The following is a 25,028-nucleotide window of genomic DNA, read 5'->3' as shown; positions in this document are numbered from 1 at the left end:
TTTGACAGAATCTCTTTATACTTCATAGATTTTTTTCAGTTTTTATTTCACGTCCAGTTAGGTAACATATAGTGTTGTATTAGTTTCAGGTGTACAATATAGTAATTCAACACTTTTATACATCACCCTGTGCTCATCACCTATTTAATCACCCCTGCCCCGCAAGGGTAACCATCAGTTTGTTCTCTATAATTAAGAGTCTGTTTCTTGCTTTGTCTCTCTATTTTTTTCACTTTGCTTGTTTTGTTTCTTAAATTTCACATGAGTGAAATTATATGGTATTTGTCTTTCTTTGACCGACTTAGTTCTCTTAGCATTATCCCCTCTAACACCATCCATGTTGTTGCAAATGGCAAGATTTCATTCTTTTTATGTCTGAGTAATATTTCACTATATATATGCCATATCTTCTTCATCCATTCACCAATTGATGATGGATACTTGGCTTCATAATTTGGCTATTGTAGATAATACTGCTATAAACATAGGGGTGTGTGTATCCCTTGAATTAGTGTTCTTGTATTCTTTGGGTAAATAACCAGGAGTGCAATTGCTGGATCATAAGGTAGCTCTATTTTTAACTTTTTAAAGAACCTCCATACTGTTTTCCACAGTGGCTGTACCAGTTTGCATTCCCACCAACAGTGCCTGAGGGTTCCTTTTCTTTACATCCTCACCAACACCTCTTGTTTCTTGTGTTGTTGATTTTAGCCATTTATACTGTACAGATTTTTGATTATTGTTTGGATTAATGCTTCCCAGCTTTGAAGGAGAAAGCACCTTATTGTTTAATATTGCTTTTTCTGTATGTGAGGGCAATCTAGATGCAACACTGTTAGAATTTATCCAGTTATGACTGGTTAGGTGAAAAGCCACTTCTTCCCTTAACCACTTTATAAATCAGTCTGTCCCGAAGTTGCATGCACTGTTGCTGAGGATGGCTGTGCAAGAGAGTGAATGCTTTTTTTGGTTAGGAGGAGTGCTAATGTTTGTATGCTCTGTGGCAATTTGTTTTTTCTTTCTCTAAAGTGATAGATGTCCACATTTTAAAAAATAAACTGAGAATTAAGTCATTTTAATTTTAGAGAATGTTATGATCCCTCAAAGATGGAAAAACATGCTAGATATAGCTAAAAGAGGGATTAGGAACTGTTGATTTTGATATTAGTACCCGATAAACATATTTACACATTTTTAATTTTGATAGAAGAAATGCCTCAAATTGAAACGAGAATGATATTGGTTCAGGAAGCTGGAAAACAAGAAGAACTAATAAAAGCTTTAAAGGTATGGAATTTTAGCTTTTTCTTTTTTTTTTTTTAAGAAAGGCCATTTTTCTTCCATCAGTGTTTAAATAATTTTATAGTTTTCTTAATCTTATACTTAAGTCTCTTTTCCACAGACTATTAAAATAATGGAAGTCCCTGTTATAAAGATAAGAGAAACTTGTCCTGGAAAGTCGGATGAAAAATTAATAAAAAGTGTTGTTAATATGGTAGGTCAAGCATTTCATTGCATGTGGCATGCTGCACTACTCTTGATTGTATCCTTAAATTCCACTTAATGGTGATTGGACCTAAATTAGGCACAAGGTATATTTTGGGCACTCTGAAGCTAGATGAATAGAGTCTTTTATATTTATTTTTAAAATCTGGGTGTTTTTGAAACCCAAACTGTAGTATATATTGTAAGTAATGAACTTTTTAAATTGTAATTTGGCATTGTTAAATTTAAATGGCACACATATATTCACAAAGATCTGATGTTTTTCTTTAACCTCTAGCTTCTTTTTTTCCCATTAATTTTATGTTTATTCCAATTCTTGCTTTATTTCCAAAATTATAAATCATGGGTGCCTGGGTGGCTCAGTTGGTTAAGTGTCTGACTCTTGGTTTTGGCTTGGGTCATATTCTCAGCATGGTGGGATCCAGCCCTGGTTGGAGCTCCACACTTATTGTCGAGTCTGCTTAAGACTCCCTCCTCTCCTCTCCCCCCACCCCCGCTCGCTTGTGTGCACACTCTCTCTCAAAATAAATAAAATCTTTAAAAAATATAAATCACAATAATTTGACAGTCATCAGGGAATTTGTCTCAGCATATGAAATATATCTAATTCTATATACCAACTGTATTAGTTTGTCAGGGCTGCCATAACAACATAACAACACTGGGTGGCTTAAACAACAGAAATGTGTTTTCTCAAGGTTCTGGAGACTAGAATTCCCAAGATCAAGGTGTTGGCACTTTTGGTGTCTCTTCAGGTCTCTCTTCTTGGCTTGCAGATGGCCACCAGTTGTGTCTTCACATGGCCCTTCTGGGCATGCACATCCCTGATAACTCTGTGCCTAAATTTCCTCTTCCCATAAGTACACCAATTAGATTGGATTAGGGCCCACCTATGTGACCTCATTTAACCTTAATTACCTCTTTAAAGGCCCTGTCTTCAAATACAGTCTCATTTTGAGGTTACAGGGGTTAGGGCTTCAATGTGAATTTCGAGAATACACAATTCAGCCCATCACATCAGCCTAGCAAATAAAGCCCAAACAATTTACTGACCTATTTGGAATTTTCTTTTAAATGATTCTGTTCTTTTGGCATAGGAGTCATACAGCTACTTAAATATCTTCATTCTTTTTCACAGATGTACATGATGAAGTGTTAAACAGTTAAAGCCTTTTTATATCCTGCGTTTGCCACATGACACCTACCTACATATTTCATATCTTTCCCTTACTTCCCTGAAATAAGAAATGATTAAGTTAATCTAAACCTTTTTTGTAGATACGAAGTGCCATAGTATTTTTTCTATTTTGATTTCTATAAATCATTTGAAGATTATTTGTGCAGGAAGAACTGTTAAGTGTGGCATCATTTTCTTGGTGAGAATAGAAAGTAATAGTGGATATCTTTCTAATGCATCTTACTATCAAAATGTGTGTACTTAAAAAAATCATCATTTTAATTTTACATGTGTATTAGATGATTTATAATGACTAAGTCATGTCCAAAGTTATGCCTTTATAATATTAATATTCAAAATTTAATATCAATATAGATGGAGATATGTGTATATAAAAATACAAATAGTAAAGAAATAAGACTGTTCACTAGTGTAGTGCTCATTGTGTGATTTAAAAGTTTACTACAAATATAAAGATAAAAGTTGATAGTGAATTGATTTTTAGGTGTTATTTAGAGTTATATGAATTAATTTTGTAATCTATAAATAATTTTTATTTCTAATAACCTGAAAAAAATCAAGGAAATTAAAGTGCCCTTTGTAAAGATGGAATCACTGGAAGAATTGGAAAGTTTGGATTCTCCAGAATTTGAAAATGTATTCATAGTCATGGACTTCGAGGATTCTGTTTTTATTGAGTTACACAAGACTGATTATAGAATTATTGGACCACCAGTTATCTTAAACTGTGCCCAAAAAGGAGAGGTAAGAAAATATACATTTATTATGACTTTTAAGGTTAAATTTTTACTAATGAATTTTGCGAAAATTCATAAGCAGAAAAATCCTTGTTAATTGTTGGGAGTATGTAAGATTTAAAATAGGGATAGTATTGGCTTCTCTAATACAGTTTTTAAAATCTTTCTATTGTAATTCTTAGGAGTGGAAATGCAAGACTAATGACAGTTACATATTTGTGTGTATATATACACACGTATATAAATACCTGCAATGTCTTGGGAAGAAATAATTTTTTAAACTTGGGTTCCAGAAATGTATACACATATATAAACTTATTTTCTTCCACAGAATAAATACACATTTCCATTTTTATTTGTTACTGCATGGTTTAAAATTAAAGAAATTATTTTAGCTTTTTTCCTTTTTAATATTGGCTTGTAAATTTAAGTTTATTTGTTTATTTATTTTAAGTAATCTCTACACCCAGTGTGGAGCTTGAACTCCCAACCCATAGGTCAGGAGTTGTGTGCTCTTCCAGCTGAGCCAGCCAGGTGCCCCTGCTTTGTTTTTAAATAACATTTCAGTTTTAAAGTTGTAGATTTAGTCTGTATTCTTTAGTTTTGTTGCTACATTTTGCCATTCTTAAGCTTGCCTTATTAACTTAAAATTGTGTAGGTCAATTTTGTGCTTCTTTCGTTATAGATACTTAATAAATTGCATGATAATCTTTAATTCTCTGTTTTGATTTAAAAGTGTTGCTTTCAAAAAACCAAGTAAACCTTTTAAAGACCAAAATTGTGAAATAATCTTGCATAATGGTGGGAATTATATATCTATACATATTTTTTTAGCCATTCTTTTTCCATTATATATATATGTATCTCCATTGGTTAAATTATTTACTATTTCCATTTTTTTAGCTCAAAAATTGGAATCATATTTGGTTGAAGTATATGTGTAATTTACATAGTGTTCATTAAAAAATATTTTGAACTGTTGTAAATTGGGATTTTAATTGGAAACATTTACAATAGTGTGTGGAGTCTGAAATTTTTCCTACTAGATAAAACTTTGAATGTGTCAAAGTATATTTTAGAACTGAAAGTTTGCGTATAAATATGTTTAATTTGCCAGTAGTAAAGTGTGTTTAGATTGTGTGTGTCAAATGTTAATTGGGAGTTATGGGGGATTTTTGTATTGTAAAATTGTAATCTATTTTTTGCTATTTTTTTGTTGCGTATTGAAAAATGCAAGAAATCTTTGAATTGACAAAGGTGATTGTCAAGAGGGGGAAATATGTTTTAGCTTGAGAAAGATGTGTTCTGTTCTCTACTATAAAGAAAACTCACAGATTTTAAAATTGTTGTGTCCTTCAGCCTTTGCCTTTTTCATGTCGCCCACTCTATTGTACAAGCATGATGAATCTAGTACTATGCTTTACTGGATTTAGGAAAAAAGAAGAACTAGTAAGTATTTTAAAACATTCTATTCAAGGAATATTTTTCCAGCCAAAGAAATTTAAATTGACATTTTTTGGGGTTAATTATATCATGGTTTTATTTTAGATATATTGAAGAATTTATGAATATACTGTTTTAAATTTTATGAAGAAACATTCCGAAGAGCCTTGTAAAGAAACATCTTGTTTAGGCTGGCAGGCATATGAATTAAGAGAAAAACTTCATTACTATCTGATTTGTTTAAATTGTCTTTTTCTTAAGGATCATCAGCCACATTATTTGAAGTTTTTGTTAATACATTACAATTTTTTGTTATATAGTTCCAGCCTTCAAGTACATTCATTGCCCTAGAGAGTTCATAGAAACTTTTTTGATTCGTAAAATTTTCTGTGTTGGAACTAATAGGGTATTACTGTAACTTTGTGGGAAGAATTTTGGTGTGATATATCCTGGTGTTAAAAAAAGACTTCTATTTAGGATGTATGAAAGCCAGTTGTTTAATCAAGTTGTGTAATTATCTTTACTAGCTTATCTCTATGTATAATTTTGCCTGTGCCAGTTAGGCAAATGAATCTTTAATTTTTTTGACATAAAATTCATATCATTATAAAAATTCTTGTATGTACCTTATAAATAAAAATTATTCAGTAGATGTTAAATGACTTCTAAACATAATTTAAAATTTTGTTCAAATTAATCATAAAGTTAATGTTCCCTAATTTTTCTTTTGAGGTCAGATTGGTGACATTGGTTCATCACATGGGTGGAGTTATTCGAAAAGACTTTAATTCAAAAGTTACACATTTGGTGGCAAATTGTACACAAGGAGAAAAATTCAGGGTATGTAAACTTGGGTGTATTTCAGTATAACATTTTGGGGGGTGTGGATTTAATAACAGCGCTTTCATCCGATCTATTTCTCCCACAGTTTATTGAGGATAAGAAATTCAATTTTTGCTGTATGTACATGTAATAAAAATATTAAATTATAAGAATCTGGTCCTTTAGGTTTTAAGGAAGCAATGGAACCTGAGTTAGGTCTTGTAATAAGTAGGATTTGTGAATGAGTAGGATTGTGGAAGTTGGTAGATGGGTGACAGTTCAGGCAGATGATTAGTATTAGCAGTTTACTATAAGCATTGGTGAATAAGGGCGTTGGGAAGTGTTGAGCAGATATTTCACTCTTGTCTAAATGGTCTAAGTAAGAACAAAACTATGTTCTTGTAAAATGGTTCTAAGATTTAACTAATGAAAACTATAAAACAACAGGAGAAACTACTTTTATTAGAATTAAAATCTTAGTTTAAGATTGCACTTGAATATCTTAGGAAGAATTTATCACTTTGTTCCCACCCTCCATCAGTGTATTTATGTAACAAATGGTAATTTTGGGGTAATGTTAAATTCCTGGGAGGTATGCTTTCCAATTCATGTCTAGTTTTTCGTGACTTAATCAGGTAATTTCTTCTGTAGTCCTGTCTTGGGGGTCAGTACTTCCAAGGAAGTAAACATGGAGAAAGGAGAAATAGAAATATAGTAAAATTAAGACGAACTTAGCTTCAGAGTTATGTTTACTTGAAATAAGAAAATGGTTTGGACATCATGGAACTTGTTCTAAATTATTTTAACCTAACTTGTATGAATGAAATACAGTTTTTCTGTTTATTTTTCTTTATATTTTGTCATAAAGCAGATGAATAATGATCTAAAACTGCAAAAAATAGTATGTATAAAATTGCTTAGAAATTCCATGAATGCAGTTATTTAAGGTAAAAATTTATTGTAATTAATGTTTATATTTTTAGATTGCTGTGAGCCTGGGCACTCCAATTATGAAATCAGAATGGATTTATAAAGCTTGGGAAAGGCGGAATGAACAGTGAGTGTTTAGAAATTCAGTAGGTCATTATTTGAATTAAGTATGTTATGAATATAAACCCATGTGCCCAAAACCCTAAATTCATAGATAGTGTAGACAAAATAAATTTAGTCTTTGGGTAGCCTAAGGAATAAAGTCTAGGAGGGGCAAAGTTATAAAAAAAAAAATTTATAAAAAATTGAAAATTGAAAGACATCTGTGATATCTTCAGACTTTACCTTGTGAAATAATTTTGATCATTAACATAAAACTATTAGTAAAAGTTTAATGCATCTGGATATTTAGATTGTTACATTTTTTTCACTGTGTTTGTCTGGTTACATTCTAAGTGGTGATTGCAATTCATAACCTGTTAAGCTTTCCAACTTCATAAATCCTTGCTATTCTACTTCATCATGACTTAATGTTTTATGAAACTAAAGAACCCCTGGAATATGTAGAAAATTTCATGTCCGGAGCAAGGATTTGAATCTTGTAAAGACTACTTGTGATAAAATTTTGTTAGAAGTTACTTCCGGGCTGACTGAGGATACATCAATTTTTTTTTTTTAACTGATGTTTTTGTGAACATTTCAAGACTACATATAAAATATTTTCAATAAATGGATTATACTGAAAACCTTGGGCATTACTATAGATTTATAAATTGATATACTTACTGAATTTAAGCTGGTTTTAAAAGAGTATATTTTGTTTTTAGGGATTTCTCTGCATCAGTTGATGACTTTAGAAATGAATTTAAAGTTCCTCCATTTCAAGATTGCATTTTAAGTTTTTTGGGATTTTCGGATGAAGAAAAAACCAATATGGAAGAAATGACTAAAATGCAAGGTAGAATTTACTATAATTTAAAAGTTATATTTCTTTTCCCCACTCCTGCTTAATCATCTCCTGGCTAATATGCCTCTTAAAAAAATTCAGGTTTGGAGAGAGATAGTTTGGCTTATTTATGCTTACATGCATTTCTTTTCAGGAGGTAACTGTTTCCCTGTTGGAGATGAAAGATGCACTCACCTTGTAGTTGAAGAGAATGTAGTAAAAGAACTTCCATTTGAACCTTCGAAGAAACTTTATGTTGTCAAGCAGGAGGCAAGTAGTTGTAGAATAATATTGGCTTTTTTTTTTTCAGATAGTTTTATTTTTATTTTATTTTTTTTATTTTAAGTAGGCTCCACACCCAATGCGCGGCTTAAACTAACGACCCCAAAATTAAGAGTTGCATGCTCTACCGACTGAGTCAGCTAGAAGCCCCAAGATTGGTTTTTTTAAAAATATTACTAATCTGATAAGATAAATTCTTAATTAAAATTTTTTTTCTCTTAGTGGTTCTGGGGAAGCATTCAAATGGATGCCCGAGCTGGAGAAACTATGTATTTATATGAAAAGGTATGCTTTTTTGTCCATTAGTCATTTGTTTTGTGCATTTGATTGTATAAAGATAACATTTCTGTCCAAAAAGAGTGTGTTATAATTGGTATACCAGTCATCTTTTACGTCACACTTAAGAGTTTGAGAATAATTGAACAATTAGTTATTGAGTAATAGTTTGTGTAGATTTAAGTAAAACTATTCAATGTAGTAGAATTATTTTAATCTAATATATGTCATTCTGTGCTACTTCCTCGTGATACCATTACAAACAATAACATTCTTATCTTTAGAAACAGAACCTTAAGGGAAAGATAGATATGCAAACAACTATAGTGCAGAATATGTGCTATAGTTGAGTAATTGTTTTAACTAGCCTCGTTCTGAGAGACTCAGGCAGGTCTGAAAAGCAAATAAATGTTGAGCCAACTTACTAGGCTAACCTAGGTAAGGACATTCAAGTTAGACAGCAGGTTCGGGAGATGGTGTGAAGCTTGAAAGTACGTTGAAATAGCAAGTAGTTTAGTATGGCTTTAGAAAAGAGTGTGGGAAAGAAGGCCAACAAATAAAGCTTATGATTTAGGTAGAATCAAGGAGTTTTTTAAATCTTTTTAAGAACTTGGTAAGTATTGGGAGCCATTGAAGAATATTAAGAGGAGAGATGTCATTAGGCAAGGAAAATGTAGCCTTCACACTAGATTGGTGAAGAGTGGTATCATTCAACAAAACATGGCATAAAGGTATAGAGGCAGGCTTTAAAGGAAGATTTTCTTTAGTTGGAGATTGAATTTGAATGGAATATTGAAGATGAGATGCAGATTTATTGTATTACTATAAAATCTAGATAGGTACTATATTGTCTTGTTTTCTGACTCTTGTTCTTAGTGTAAGGTTCTTAACCATAAAGTTTAAAAACTGCTTAAAACTTCAGGAGAGCTTTTAAAGTCAAGTGTTATTTGGCAAATATTGGAGAGCAGTATGTCCAAGCATTGTGCTAAATGCTAAGAATGCAGTGAACAAACTGTGAATGGTCCCTGCCCTCCGGAGTTTATGGCCTGACCGGGGACTAGGCAGTAAACAAGCTTACAGATGAATATGTAATGGTGATAGAGCTGTGAAGAAACAGAATGAGGTGCTTGGGGTTAGGCAATTACAGTTGTCCCTTGACTATTGTTTTATGAATCTTTCGAATTACCTGGCAGAGTGTGTAGTTGTAAAATTATTGTGCAAAATCCAGATTTTGTCATACTTGTAAATATATTTTTCTTCTGTTCCTGTCTCAGTATAGAACCAAGGAAGTAAAACTGAGCTTTTGTGCTTTTGATTGCAGGCTAATACTCCTGAGCTCAAGAAATCAGTGTCACTGCTTTCTCTAAATACTCCAAACAGCAATCGCAAAAGACGTCGTTTAAAAGAGACACTTGCTCAGCTTTCAAGAGAGACAGACATGTCACCTTTTCCTCCCCGTAAGCGCCCATCAGCTGAACATTCCCTTTCTATAGGGTCACTCCTAGATATCTCCAACACACCAGAGTCTAGCATTAACTATGGAGGTAATTCACATTTAAAAAAATTGATCATTAAAATTTAGTGGAGTGGAATAATTATTAGAATATAGATAAATCACTACCACAGTGAATATGAAAGGTTCTGCCTTTTACTACCTTTGTTCTAGCTGAGGAGAAAAGCCACATAAAAATGCTTCCATTTAATGATTGCTTACTGTATGCTAAGTGCTTTCTATATTTTATTTGCGTATCACTCTAGAAAGTGATAGAGCTGTTCAAAGTGCAAATTCTTGACATTGGCAAAACAAGATCACAGAAGGTGTCACATGAATTATGGAGAAAATAGGTACGATGAAATCAGTGAGGTGCGCTCCGTTTGTTCTCCAGTGATATAGGAAGGCCCTACAATTAACTCTTCCCTCTTGATCATCAATTTTTCCTTCTATTTTTGTTTTTTAATCTGCACACAAATGTGTTTTTTAGATTTAAGAAACAATCAAAACCTCTCGACATCATGACACTCTCTACTTTATTATTCCATTTCTCTTTTTCCTTTTACATGAATACTCTTCCAAGAATTACCTTGATCTGTTGTGTCATTTCCTTGCTTCTCATTGTCTTCTCAACTCACTCCAGTTGAACTTAAGCCCCTACTGCATGAAATTGCTCTTGCTGAGGAGACAGGTTTTTTTTTTTTGTTTTTTTTTAAAGATTTTATTTATTTATTTGAGAGAGAGCAAGAGTGCACGAGCCAGGGGAGGGGCAGAGGGACAAGCAGACTCCCTGCTGAGCCTGGAGCCTGATAGGGGCTCCATCCCAGGACCCTGAGATCATGAACTGAGCTGAAGTCAGACACTTAACCAACTGAGCCACCCCAGGTGCCCCAAGACTGACAGTTTTTATGGAGTCGGCAGCATTTAACACATGAATAGCTATTTCTTCCTGGAGATAGTTTTTTCTCTTAGATTTTGTACCTCATTTCTCATTCTCCTTTGCCTAACTTCTCCAGCTCTAACTGTTGAATGTTATTCCTGAATCATTTCTTCTCTATTGTATTTTCCCTAAGTGGTTTCATTTAATTCCAATGCTTTAAAAAACATTCATATGCTGTTGACTCCCCAATGTGTCTTCTTCCCTGTCCAACTGCCTACTTAATACCTATTTGTACATGTCTAATACATATCGTAAACCTAACATAATCAAATTAGAACTCTTGATTTTGATTCTACCATTCTCAACTCTATTCCTTTGCCACCCTTCCTTTATCAGCCTTTCCTATAAAATGGATCTCTCTTAGATGATTATGTTGATCTCCTAAATGGTTTCTCTATATTCATTTTTGCCTTTTTTTTTTTTAAGTTTATTTATTTAAGAAATCTCTACACCCAATGTGGGGATTGAACTCAACAACCCTGAGATTAAGAGTCACATGCTCCTCCAACTGAGTCATCCAGGTGCCCCCATTTTTGCCTTTCTATATGCAGCACTTAGGTCTCTAAAATACATATAAATTTGATCATGCCAGTCCTGTGCTTGAAGTCATTCAGTGGCTTTGTATTACCATAGCTTTCAAGTTCCTATGCGATCCTTTCTCATCTATGTCCAACCTCATATGACGATATCATGCTTTTCTATAATACTCTAAGCTTCAGTCACACTATCTCTGTTATTCTTTGGATATTTCCACTACATTCACAACTCAGGAACTTTATACTTGCCCTCTTTGCCTTAAAGAAATCTTATTTGGTTTTCTGCAAAGTTAGGTCCCTGTTCCAGCACTTCTCATTAACCCATTACCTGTTGTTGTCTTCAGTAATACTTATCACTGTTAGAAATTTTATTTTTTATTTCACCAGAATGTAAGCTTTAAGAGAACAAGAGCCTTGTCTAATCCTTTGCTTTGTTCTCAATGCCTAGTACAGGGTAGGTACTTACTAAATATTCATAGAAGGAGTTGAGTGTCAATTTATAGAAGGCCCAGAAAATTGAGATGGAGTTGAGAAATGAGAGGAGCAAGAATGCAAATAATGCTATATTAATTCGCATTTTAAGGGATAGTGAATAGGTCAGTTTGCTTGGAGTATAGAGGAGTAATAATTCAATTGGAAAGGTTAATCGGGCCCTAATATTAGAGGACTGGTATGTCTGAACTGCATATTGTCATCAGCAAGGAACTTTAGAAAATGTTGAGGAGTAGAGTAATTGGTTGAGTAGGTAATTTGTAGTGGATTATTCTGAAGAATGCTTAAAAGGAAAACAGTTCTGAGATGGCCAGACCATGAAGTAATCTACAGTGGCTTAGGCCACAAGGTGATAAAACCCTGAACCAGGGTTGCTAATGGTTGGAAAGGAAAGTAGGAAGCACTGTGGAGATACTGATGGAATGGAGTGACAGGAAGGGAATAAGAGATGACAGCAGAGTATTAAAATAGAAGTAATGTTACCTTGGCGAAAATAGGATGTCTGTATTTTGGAGGAAGATAGTGTAGTTTTAGAGAACATCCAGGTTAAATTGAGGTACCAATGTCCAGTGGGTATTTGGAAAAATTGAACTTGGTGCTTGGATGGAAGGATTATGATTAGATACATAGGTCTGAGAATTTATTGGTTCCATAATTGTGATGTACATACTGGGCATAGGATGGTAAAAGCTGATCATATCAAAGGACTGAAGCTTGAATATGCAGTTTAGGGGATAGGAGGAGAAAATGAATCACTAAAGAAAATAGACATGACAACTATACTAATATATTAGGTACTCTGTATAGAATCCCCAGTTTGTAGATCACTATGTAAACACAATAATTAAATTGAATCAATGTATGTCAGATTTTTTCTCTTGACAAATGTAATGGCAGAAGCTCTTGGGTCTGGAGAGTAGTCTGAAATAACATACGGCAAGTGGGAATATCTTTGGTCTGTTAGCTTTAAAAAGCATTCAAAGCTCCATAGTATACATCATTGTTTTAATAATATTTAAAATTATCTTTGAGTAAAACTGATGTACTGGGTCTATATATTGTTTTTTTCATGTCATTGTATGATACACATTTGTTTTCCTATTTTAAAATTTGCCATTAGGAGATTCTGTACATTACATCAAAGTACTCTAACCATATCTATAGTAAGAAAGTATATCTTAAACTTTTATGAAATTTCATTATTTTGAAATACATATAAAGTATACCAATGTGTCCTCCCACTTTGTGTTGGACTGGATGTTTTATATTATGTTAAAAGCTAATAGAATTTGCAGTTGATGTTGGGTTTTGTTGAGGAAGATTCCTCTATATATGTGGTAAGTTTTCTATTACTATGTAATCATAACCTTTTTGTCCTTTAACTTAAATATTTTTAGTTGCTTTTCATTTTATTATTTGACCTCTTTAGTTTGAAATAATTTCAGATTGCAAAAAACTACAAAAATAGTAGAGATTCCAGTACTCCACTCAGAATTCCCAAATGGAAATATTCTACCATGTTTGCTTTAGCATTCATTCATTCTCCCTCTCTTTCTATATGCACACGTATTTTTTATATCTGTACTGTTTGAGACTAAGTTGCAGATATGATGTGCCTTTTCTTCTAAATACTTAAATGTATATTTCCCAAAACAGACATTTCTTGTACCACTACAGTACAGGTATTGTAATTAGGAAATTGACATTAATAGTATGACCAACTCTTAATTTTTATCAGTTGTTTAGCTAATACCCTTTTTAGGAAAAGAAAAAAGTTTTTTCTGCTCTAGGGTCCAGTCCAGAATCATATGTTGTTATCTCTCTCTAGTCTCTTCTAATCTGGAATAGTTCCTCAACTTTCTTTGTTTTTAATGACCTTGACAATTTTGAAGAGTACATGCCAGTTATTTAGTATAATGTCTGTGAATTTGGAGTCATTGATACTTTTAATCATTATTTCTTTCTGGTCTTATCCTATGAGGAAATTTTACTTTAATGAAATGTAGATGGGTATATTTCTTTAATGAAATTTTACTTTAATGAAAATGTAGATGGGTATATTTCTAAGCGTGGATATCCTTCCCCGTTTTTGTTGTTAAATATGCACAATGTCTGGTACTTATATCTGGTTTTCATTAAATCTTTCTTCCTTTTTACCTTTTAGAAACACCAAAGTCTTGTACTAAGTCTTCTAAAAATTCTACTCCGGTTCCTTTGAAGCAGTCAGCCAGGTGGCAAGTTGCAAAAGAACTTTATCAGACTGAAAGTAATTATGTAAATATATTGGCTACAATTATTCAGGTAAAAGTTTGGTTGCAAAATGATCCCTGTTCCAGTGTTCCTAACTAAAAAATCTAGGAGATGCTATTTCTTATAAGAAAATTATATAAGCATAGAATTTGAACATAAAAATGAAAATGTATGATAAAAAGCTGCTATTAGGGAAATGCCATACCGTAATAGTAGCTTTTATTCATACAGAAATAGCACCTTTTTTATAGTGACTGAAAAGAGAAGGATCCTTAGTAGATGATCTTAGAGGAGACCAAGTTTTATTCGATATAGAACTTTGCAGGTTCCCTGTCACGATACTGCATTTATATTTATATGTGGATATGGTAGGTAACTTTTTCTGAAAATGTGCGTTCTAGGAGTCATTGCTTTATTTAGTATTGTATATATGTGAAAAGCAATCAGTGAAGCATAACAATATGGATGTAATTTTTTTGGTAATCCTTTCATGTGTCAAGTTTCTTAAAGTATGCAGTGTTTAGTCATTAATGTTAAATCATTGCTTATCATTAAAATGTACTGTGAAGTTAGTGCTGAAAAAAAAAAAATTCTGGGGCGCCTGGGCGGCTCAAATGGTTAAGTGTCTGCCTTTAGCTCAGGTCATGATCCTCGGATCGAGTCCCCCATTGGGTTCCCTGCTCCTTGGGGAGCCTACTTCTCCCTCTGCCTCTGCCTCTCGCTCTCTTTCTGTCTCTCATGAATAAATAAATAAAATCTTAAAAAAAAAAAAAAGAATTCTAATGGGTCCTTAAAGGATGAGATTGAAGAAGATATTAAGGGGCGCCTGGGTGGCACAGCGGTTGAGCGTCTGCCTTCGGCTCAGGGCGTGATCCCAGCGTTATGGGATCGAGCCCCACATCAGGCTACTCTGCTATGAGCCTGCTTCTTTCTCTCCCACTCGCCCTGCTTGTGTTCCCTCTCTCGCTGGCTGTCTCTATCTCTGTCGAATAAATAAATAAAATCTTTAAAAAAAAAAAAAAAGAAATGGAAAGACTTCTTTCATGGTATTGATGGAGAGGTTATTCTTCACAGTTAATTTGTTTAGCAGTAGTCAAGGGTTTATGAGGCCCTCTGCTGTATTAAACTTTACTTGTTTTAAGTCAGCTTTGCTCTTCTTCCTCAAGGGAAATCATCCTAGATGAGTTTGTTGTTGAAGTTTTTGTAGTCAGCCAGAATGTAGTCGAGTAGCAGAAAATCCCCTTGGCATATACTGTTCATGTACTTTGGTAGCATTTATAACCCAGGAATGTAAATCCTTTCAGGCCATGGTAAATGCACTGGAGTTTCAGAATTCTACTTTGCATATCAATTAAATTCACTAAAATGCCTTAAAAAAAGCCTTTAGAATTATTAGACTGTAGATAGTTTCATACCACTCTGCTTACTATAAACTCACCCAAGATTTTATTGAAAAGATTGTGGCCTAAATTCATAATGATGTTCTCTTCAAACTTTATTTTAGGACCAATGTTTTCCTTTCCTTTTTTTTGAAATTGGATTTGGAAAAACTTAATATAGCCCCCAAATTAAATAAATATCCAGAAGCTTCTTTATTTATTTTATGTAATATAAAATATATGTTAATATAAATTATTGTGTCAGGTGTTAAAGAGGATTCCTATTTTAAAGGAACTTAGACTGGAAGAGGAGATAAAACATACATACTTAATTATAATACCAAATGGAAGGTTATGAGCATCATGAGGGAGGTTTAGATAACGTGTTTGGAGATTTGTGTGGTGAGAGTTTTACTCTTCCAGCTTAGAGAAGGTGTTGGGCTGGAAGTTTCAATGGATTGAACATTGGAAAAAGCATCATAAAGAAGATAAAAATTGAAGTGAATTTTATTTATTTATTTTTAAAGATTTATTTATTTAGAGAGAGAGTGAGCAAGTGTGCACATGCGTCGGGGGAGAGGGAGAAGGAGAGAATCTCAGTCAGACTCTGTGCTGAGCCCAGTAGGGCTCGATCCCACAACCCTGAGATCATGATGTGAGCTGAGACCAAGAGTTGGATGCTTAACCGGTTGAGCCACCCAGGCTCTCCTGAAGTGAATTTTAAAGTATGAGTATGATTAGTACATGCAAAGAATATGGGTAGGAAGTGTATTTGAGATTGTGCAAACACTACAGACAATTGAAGATGTTTATCATTCAAGGTATTATGACGAGTGTAGGGGCATTCAAGTTTAGGGTGGGTTAAAGAGACTAGGGTGGGGGGTGGGGTATGGATATAGTGAGATTTGAGGTAAGGCTGCCTTTGCCAGACCAGAGAAGGCCTTTGGTTCATCTGTAATCTAGAGAAGAATTTTTGATGGGAAGGGAAAGATGATATCTGACTTGGATTTTAGAAAGATAACTTGGTTCACTTTGAAGGAAGTATTGAGGAAGGAAAATTGTGGAGGCAAGACCAATTTGAAGGTGATTTCAGCAGTCTTGGTTAGAGATTTTAAGGACCTGAACTTCTTAGGATAGTATCAGTGAAAATGAAAAGAGGATAAATTTGAGAAACGTTGGAAAGGTAGAATCAGAAGTTTTTGGCTGTCTAATTTTATATAAGGATTAAAGCAAGCACAGGAGAACTGCTTTTGGATAGTTTAACATGTCTTAAGACTGTTGGGAGTCTTTAATGAACCTTGATGTATTTTGGTTGTCTGAATATTTCTGTTTAGGATTTTTAATTAAATGTTGACTAGGTAAAGGAGTGTTTATAAATGATTACAAATATCTTCAAAACCTCTGTTGTGTTTTTTTCCCCAATCCTAATCCTTTCCCTTCCCTCAGAAATCAATCATCATTTGGTATTTTGTGCTTATCATTACCCTTATAGTTCTATTATATATGTGTAGGCGCACAAACTATATACATGTAAACATGTTTGTTTTTTTCCTTTCTTACTTCGGTATTTTAAGTTGTTTTTAGCAGGTAAGGTTCATCATTATTGCAGAAATGGAAGGCCTGAAAAAATATATTTGTTTATAATATGTTTTTATATGTACATGTAAATATTTTGGATAAATAAACTTACGGAATAGTAGTTCTTAAATCTAGTAACAATTCATAAACTTCATGCAGTTCTTTACTATTTGTAATGTATTTTCCTTTTCTCTTTATCTTTTTTTTTCTTTCTTCATCTTCTCTTCCCCTTTGCACTATTGGCATTCATTTTACGTTCACATATATTAAGACCCCAACAATGCATTATTATTTTTAGTTTGAATAGTCAATTGGCTTTTTAAAATTTTGCTTTTTAAATTATCATACAGTGAAATTTGAACAATTCTGTGAATTTTAACACACAAAATTTGTGTAGCCTCTACTACAATCAGAATACAGAACATTTCCATCCCCCAAAAAACTCCTGGTACTTCTATTCCTTTATAAGTCACACCCTTTCCTCATTGCAACTCCTGGTAACCACTGATTTCTTCATCACTGTACTTTTGTCTTTAAAAAAAAAAATTGTCTTTTTTGAGAATGTCCTATGAATGGGATTACAATTAATATAACCTGTTGGGACTAGCATTTTTTAGCCTTTGAGGTTCTTCTAACTTGCTGTCTGTATGAATAGTTTGATCCTTTTTATTGCTGAATGGTATACCACAGTTTTATTTGGTGACTCCTTAAAGGACATTTGGGTTGCTTCCAGTTTGGGTGATTATAAAAAGAGTATTACCAACATTTGTGTATAGGTTTTATGTGAATATAAATTTTCATTGCTCTTGAGTAATGATAAGTAATAATAAGTAAATGATAAGTAATGTTGAACTTTATAAGAAACTGTCAAACCCTTTTCCAGAGGGGTTATACAATTTTGCATTTCCACCAGCAATGTGTAGGAGTTCGGTTGCTCACATCCCAACAAGTTTTGATATTATCAGTCCTTTTTATTTTAGCCATACAGTTGAGTATGTAATGGTATCTTATTGTGGCCTTAGTTTTCATTTCTGTAATGATTAATGATGTTGAACATCTATTCTGTGTATCTTTTTTTGTTAAGATAACTGCTCAAGATTTTGCCCATTTTTGTTTCCTTCCTGAGTTTTGAGAATTCTTTGTATATTTTGAATACTAGTCCTTTGTCAGATATGTGAGTTGCAAATGTTTTTCCCTTGTCTTTAGCCTGTCTTTTTATTCTGGCTGAAAACTTTTAAGTTTTCATGAAGTCTAATTTATTTTCAAGTTTTTTTCTTTTATAGTTCATGCTTTTGATTTCATATTTAACAGCTCTTACCCTAAGCCTAAATTACAAGATTTTCTCTAATGTTTTCTTCTAAGTGTTTCATAGTTTTAGGTTTTTTGCTTAGGTCTGTGATCCATTTTTAGTTTAGTTTTTTTTTTTTTGCCTAGGGCAAATGATGTTTTAGTACCATTTGTTGGATGACTAGCCTTCCACCATTGAATCTGTCAAAAATTACTTGGTCATCTTTGTGTGTGTTGGTTTGTGGGCGTTTTTCTATTCTATTAATCTTGTACGTTTTTCCATTCACCAATATCACAGTCTTGAATATTGCAACTTTATACTAACATGTTCCTCTGCCTTTACATTTAATTTTTAGAATTAGGTTTTCTTTGACTACAAAAAGTCCTGGAGTTTTGATTGCCATTGGGTTAAATCCATAAATCAATTTGGGGAAGAATGGACATTTCCTTCTGTGTTGAATCTTTCGATCCATGTCTTCATTTATTTAGGTCTTTGATTTCTTTCATTGGCTTTCTATAATTTTCAATATCATGTACATATTTTATTATACTTATACTAATTTTAATTTTTTATTGTAATTGAACTGCTTTTTGAATTTTGGTTTCCATTTGTACATTACTGGTATATAGGAATGTGATCTGTGTGTGTGAGAGCGGGAGAGAACATACACATGTGTTGGCGACCTGTGACCTTGCTAAATTCATGTATTCTAGGTTTTCTCCTTTTATTTTTTTAGATTGCTACAAGTAGCAATATAGACATAAACAGTCTTCTAGTTTGCAATCCAGTCTCTTTCTCCTAAACCCAGTTTCTATGCTACTATGTCAAGACATTTAGTACTTATATTAAGTGTATGTTTGGAAATAACTGACTGCTTATTGTCTTCCTTAGTAACTTGAATAGAAAGTACAAATGACTTGTGTATTCTAATAATTTTAATGACATGTAGAACTGTGTGGTAAACTTTTATTAGATTCTAACAACATTTTATAAGAGTATGTATACACACAGATGTGTAAATAAATAGGATAAAATAAAAAACGTTATAAGGAAAAAGTTCTGAAATTTAGGGAGAAGTATTTTTTTAATTACTTTTTTCCATCAACATTACCTCTCTCTCTCTCTTTTTTTAAAGATTTTATTTATTTATTTGCAAGAGAGAGAATGAGAGAGAGGGAGAGAGAGCATAAGCCGTGGGGTTGGTGGGTGGGGAGGAAAGGCAGAAGGAGAAGCAGACTCCTTGCTCAGGGAGGAGCCTGATGTGGGGCTCTATCCCAGGACCGTGGAATCATGACCTCAGCTGAAGGCAGACGCCCAACAGAATGAGTCACTCAGGCATCCCTCAACATCTCTCTTATCACTGTCTATATGTTTGCTTTTTTTTCCTTTTCTCACAATCTATCTAAACTAGTCTTTTTTTTTTTTTTTTTAAACTTTTAGTTATTTCAAGTACCATTGGAAGAGGAAGGACAACGTGGTGGGCCTATCCTTGCACCAGAAGAGATTAAGACTATTTTTGGTAGTATCCCTGATATCTTTGATGTGCACACAAAGATAAAGGTAAATTTTAGATGTTAGGTTGGTAGAAATTCTTTTTGGATTGTGTTTTTATATAATGTTTTTTTCAGCTACTGTTGATTGGCTAAATGAGTTTTGTACCTAAAACTTCTTATTCCCTTATTTATTCCTTTGAATCATTTATATCCCTTTGCTCTTATGCCCTATTAATTTGTTGTTTGCCTGTTTTTGATTTTTTTATTAATTCTGAAAATAAGGAATTAAACCATATCAAGTCTTTTCTGTAGAGACATGGTTGCTAGTGCTAATTTTCTTATTTTCCTAATGTTCCTCTCAGGTCGTACGTTTTGTTTTGCTTTGGATTGTTTGAAAAACTGTGAAGCTGGAAGAGACTTAGAGACCATTTTGTTCATTTCTCTATTTCTGGTCAGATAAATAAAAAAACTATATACGACAGCGCTATCTTTCTAATGATTTTTCCTGTGATGAAGGGTTCATGATTTACAGGAGTCAGTCTCTCATAGTTAAGTAATTTTGGGGCAGGTTTAGCTGAACTTTTACAAGTAGTTAAGCTTTATTTCCTCTAACTTTTCCTATGAGATGCCTGAGCAAAGTTGATCAGTTTTCTCCTCAGAACAGCCCATATTAATGTTTAGTCCATATTCCAATAAAAAGATCAATCTGAATTAAAGAATGTAAACAAGTACATTAAAGTACTTTTGATTTTACTGCACATTATAAACAAAATATAAAAGATCTATAAGTTAAGAAAAATGCAATTTATCAAACACTTACTTTTGTATATTATCAAAATCCACAATCATATTTCAGTTATTTCTGGATCTAAAGGGAGCTCTGAAGGAATCTTTATTTTCTTAAAAAACTACAAAGTTTAAGCCTACTTTATCCTTATGTCCAGTTAGGTTTCTGAATATCTGAAAAGTTTTCCTGGTTTTTTTTTTTTTTTTTCTTTCATAAGAAACACTGAGAGGCATAAAGGTAGATGGGAAGGCAAGTAGGTTTTCATCTTGGTGTTCTACCGCTAACTTGTGGATCTGTTTGAGTTTGTGTCAGTCCTTTATCCAGTCTGGGTGTGCAAGTGCTCTTCTAATATAAAATGTTATACTGTTATGAGTACAGGATCATAATCTCAATTGAGAAAATCATGTTCTCTGATTCACTGGAGCTTTGAAAGTGATGGTCACTCTTTAGTTTTCTCATGTGTAACAATTCTTTAAGCTTTGTCTAGAAAGTTGGATTATGCGCAAGTAATGAATCATGGAACTTTACATCAAAAACTTGGGATGTACTGTATGGTGACTAACATAATAAAAAATTATTATTAAAAAAAAGAAAGTTGGATTACCAATATTTCAACTATTAGTTGTTTTTTAGCTGATTTCAGGTTTGTCACAGATTTAAAAATTTCAGAGTGTGTGGGGCTCCTGGGTGGCTCAGTCGGTTAAGTATCCGACTCTTGGTTCTGGTTCAGGTCATGAAATTGAGTCCCGCATCAGGCTCCATGCTCAGAGCAGAGTCTGCTTGAGATTCTCTGCCTCTCCCTCTGCTTCTCCCTTCCCCCCACTGCTTGCGCAATCTCCTTCTCTCTAATATGACTAAACAAAATCTTTGAAGAAAAAATTTCAAAGCCTGTGTTCTTTTTATCATGAAACCAATACATCTTGTCAAAGATTTGTAAAATCAGGAGTGAAGAAAAGACGAATAGAAAATACCCATAATTTGGGACACCTGAATGGCTCAGTCAGTTAAGCATCTGCCTTTGGCTCGGGTCAGGATCCCAGGGTCCTGAGATCTGAGTCCCACATCGGGCTCCTTGCTCAGGAGGGAGCCAGCTTCTTCCGCTGCCTGCTGTTTCCCCTGCCTGTGCATGCTCTTGCTCTCTCTCGCTCTCTCTCTCTCTGACAAATAAATAAGTAAATCTTCAAAAAAAAAAAAAAAGAAAGAAAATACCCAATAATCTCATCACCCAAATTTAAACTTTTTTTATATTTTCTTGTTTTTTTTAATACATTGCAGTTTTTTCCCTTCTTTTAAATGTAGTTAGCCATCAAGTACTGCCACATCTATTCGAGTGTAACAAGAAGTTGGTATTATTGTCTACGTTTTATAGATGTGAAACTGCTACACACAGAAATTTAATTTTTCTGAAGTCAAGTCATCTAATAAATGGTGGATCCAGGATCCAGGATTTGAATACTTGTTTATCTGACTTCAAAGCCTGTTTTCTTAAACCCTAAAGCTATTTTGCTTTTTTTAAAAATTGAGGTATAATTGACATAACATTGTATTAGTTTTAGTATACAACTTAATGGTTTGATATGTGTATATATTGTGAAGTGATTAGAATAAATTTAGTTAGCATCTATCACCACACATAGTTACAAATTCTTTTTTCTTTGTGGTGAGAACTATTAAGATCTACTCTCTCAGCAACTTCCAAACATGCAGTACAATATTGTTAACCATAGTTATGCTGTATGTTACACCCTCAGGTCTTACCTTATAACTGGAAGTTTGTACCTTCTGACCACCTTTGCCTGTTTTGCCTCCCCCTACCCCCATCCTGGCTCTGGCAACCACTTATATGCTCTAATAGGAGTTTGGTTTTATTTATTTAATTAGTTAGTCTCGGTTTTTTTAGATTCCACATGTAAGTGAGATCATATAGTGTTTGTCTTTCTTTGACTTGCTTCACTTAGTATAATGCCCTCAAGGTTCATCTTTGTTGCAAATGGCAGGATTTTCTTTTTTATGATTGAATAATATTCCATTATATATACCTACACGTTTTCTTTGTCCATTCATTTATTGATGGGCACTAGGTTGTTTCATGTCTTGGCTATTAATAATGATATATTGCTTCTTGATCATGTTGTAGATACATACTCTTTCAGTATGTAGAGGAATAAACTGTAAACGTGTCCTAAATTTGTAGTTTTTCATTTCGTCTTGTTAATACAGTATTCTGAGAAGCACTGGTGTGTATGTATTTTATGGTATTACGGTTACAGATGGTGGACTGTGGAATAAGACGTATTTGGGTATGAAGTCAGGTAGTTAAGTGCTTGTTTTCGTATCTCTAATATGGGGTTAGTAAGTGTCTAGCTTGGGGTTGTTGTGAAATTTTTTTTTAATTTTTTACATATTTGGAAGACACTAAGCCTAGTGCTTGACACTGAGCATTCAACAAATAACAATAGCAATTCATATTAATAACCTAAATTCAGAAGTTGTGTAAACCAATGTTCAGAAGTTTTGTGAAGGATTAAAACTAGCTTTTACTCACTTTGCTTACAACCACTGTGTCTGGCACTTAGATTTCTGTCAGTAAATGTTTGCTGAATGGTGGTCATGCTGTTTTTAAATGTCCAGATCAGGACTGGAAGTCGGTATTTCCTTATCTAGATATTATATGGACAACTTGGTCTCATTCTTAGTTTGACTCCCAAGGTAGTGCACTGATGATATTTAGATTAAGATGAGAATTTTTGAGATTGTTGTCAACATTCTCTTTTCCTATGTGTGAATATATCCTTTTCAGGATTTATCAACATTCGTCCTTGACGGTACAAATCCCTGCTTTTGTATGGAAGTATGATGAAACAAAAGGAAAGGGAGGGATAGATAGAGTATTTTTTCTTTGTATGTTTATCCTTTGTTAATTTAGTGTAAGTCTCAAGGTACCCTGGTGCTTCTTTCAGGAACAGGTGTATATTGGGAAATCTGCTAATTTTATTGTGCAGTGAGCTAGGTAAAAGAGAAATCCATCTTAAATAAGAGTAGATAATAACAGTACAGAAGAAATCTTTTTTTTTTTCAGTCTCATTTCTTAATTTTTTTTCACTTCTCATGCCCTCATCTTTATTTATTTATTTATTTTTTATTATTAACTTAAAATGTATTATTTGTTTCAGGGGTACAGGTCTGCGATTCATCAGTCTTACACAATACACAGTGCTCACCACAACACATGCCCTCTCCAGTATCCATCACTCAGCCACCTCATCCTTCCCTCCACTCCAGCAACCCTCAGTTTGTTTCCTGAGATTAAGAGTCTCTTATGGTTTGTCTCCCTCTCTGGTTTCTTCTTGTTTCATTTTTTCCTATCTTCCCCTATGATCTTCTGCCTTGTTTCTCAAAGTCCACATATCAGTGAGATCATATGATAATTGTCTTTCTCTGATTGACTTATTTCGCTTAGCATAATACCCTCTAGTTCATCCATGTCGTTGCAAGTGGCAAGATTTCATTTTTTTGATGACTGCGTAATATTCCATTGTGTGTGTGTGTGTGCATGTGTGTGTGTGTGTATACACCACATCTTCTTTATCCATTCATCTGCCGATGGACATCTGGGCTCTTTCCATAGTTTGGCTATTGTGGACATTACTGCTATAAATATTGGGGTGCACGTGACCCATTGGATCACTACATTTGTATCTTTGGGGTAAATACCCAGTAGTGCAATTGCTGGGGTAAATACCCAGTAGTGCAATTGCGTAGCTCTATTTTGAACTTTTTTTTTTGTTTTTTAAAGATTTTATTTATTTGACAGAGAGAGAGACAGTGAGAGAGGGAACACAAGCAGGGGGAGTGGGAGAGGGAAAAGCAGGGAGCCTGATGCAGGGCTCGATCCCAGAATGCTGGGATCATGACCTGAGCCGAAGGCAAACCCTTAACAACTGAGCCACCCAGGTGCCCCTATTTTGAACTTTTTGAGGACCCACCATACTGTTTTCCAGAGTGGCTACACCAGCTTGCATTTCCACCGACAGTGTAGGAGGGATCCCCTTTCTCCACATCCTCACCAACATCTGTCATTTCCTGACTTGTTCATTTTAGCCATTCTGACTGGTGTGAGGTGGTATTTCATTGTGCTTTTGATTTGTATTTCCCTGATGCCGAGTGATATTGAGCATTTTTCATGTGTCTGTTGGCCATTTGGATGTCTTTGCAGAAATGTCTGTTCATGTTGTCTGCCCATTTCTTGATTGGATTTTTTGTTCCTTGAGTGTTGAGTTTGATAAGTTCTTTATAGATTTTGGATACTAGCCCTTTATCTGATAATGTCATTTGCAAATATCTTCTCCCATTCAGTACAGAAGAAATCTTAACAAGGAAGAAAAGAAGGAAGTAGCTCAGCTCTCTTAGTCCCATCTGTTTACTTTCTCTACTTTTCTAACAGGCTGTGGGAGCTCTGCTCTGTGTCTTAGAACTACAGAATTCTTCTTTGTTATGGCCAGGTGGTAAATCTGGGAGAATCCTATGGAGAATTCCTGATGTGTTATGGACAAGGAGAAGGAGGTGTATCCTAGTGTCTGTGCTAAATCGGGTGAAGCATTTTCCTACAGAAACGTTGTAAGAGATGATGGCACTATGAATAATGCTCTTGGG

At 33.9% G+C, this 25,028-nt stretch overlaps 1 protein-coding gene across 1 annotated transcript in view; it reads left to right on the top strand.

The window, feature by feature from the left end:
• The window catches only part of ECT2 (epithelial cell transforming 2), a 58,351-nt gene that overhangs the window by 3,757 nt on the left and 29,566 nt on the right, over window positions 1-25,028 (top strand). The window contains 12 exon segments of the mRNA XM_034662728.1: window positions 1,208-1,287; window positions 1,403-1,495; window positions 3,266-3,448; window positions 4,801-4,890; window positions 5,617-5,724; window positions 6,690-6,763; window positions 7,464-7,594; window positions 7,737-7,852; window positions 8,087-8,149; window positions 9,462-9,684; window positions 13,765-13,901; window positions 19,536-19,655. Of these exon segments, the coding sequence (XP_034518619.1) occupies window positions 1,208-1,287; window positions 1,403-1,495; window positions 3,266-3,448; window positions 4,801-4,890; window positions 5,617-5,724; window positions 6,690-6,763; window positions 7,464-7,594; window positions 7,737-7,852; window positions 8,087-8,149; window positions 9,462-9,684; window positions 13,765-13,901; window positions 19,536-19,655 (1,418 nt within the window).

This window comes from Ailuropoda melanoleuca, chromosome 1 (assembly GCF_002007445.2).
Source record: "Ailuropoda melanoleuca isolate Jingjing chromosome 1, ASM200744v2, whole genome shotgun sequence".
Lineage (NCBI taxonomy): Eukaryota > Metazoa > Chordata > Mammalia > Carnivora > Ursidae > Ailuropoda > Ailuropoda melanoleuca.
The sequence above is the reverse complement of the archived record's forward strand: the minus strand, read 5'-3'. Positions and strand labels throughout refer to the sequence as shown.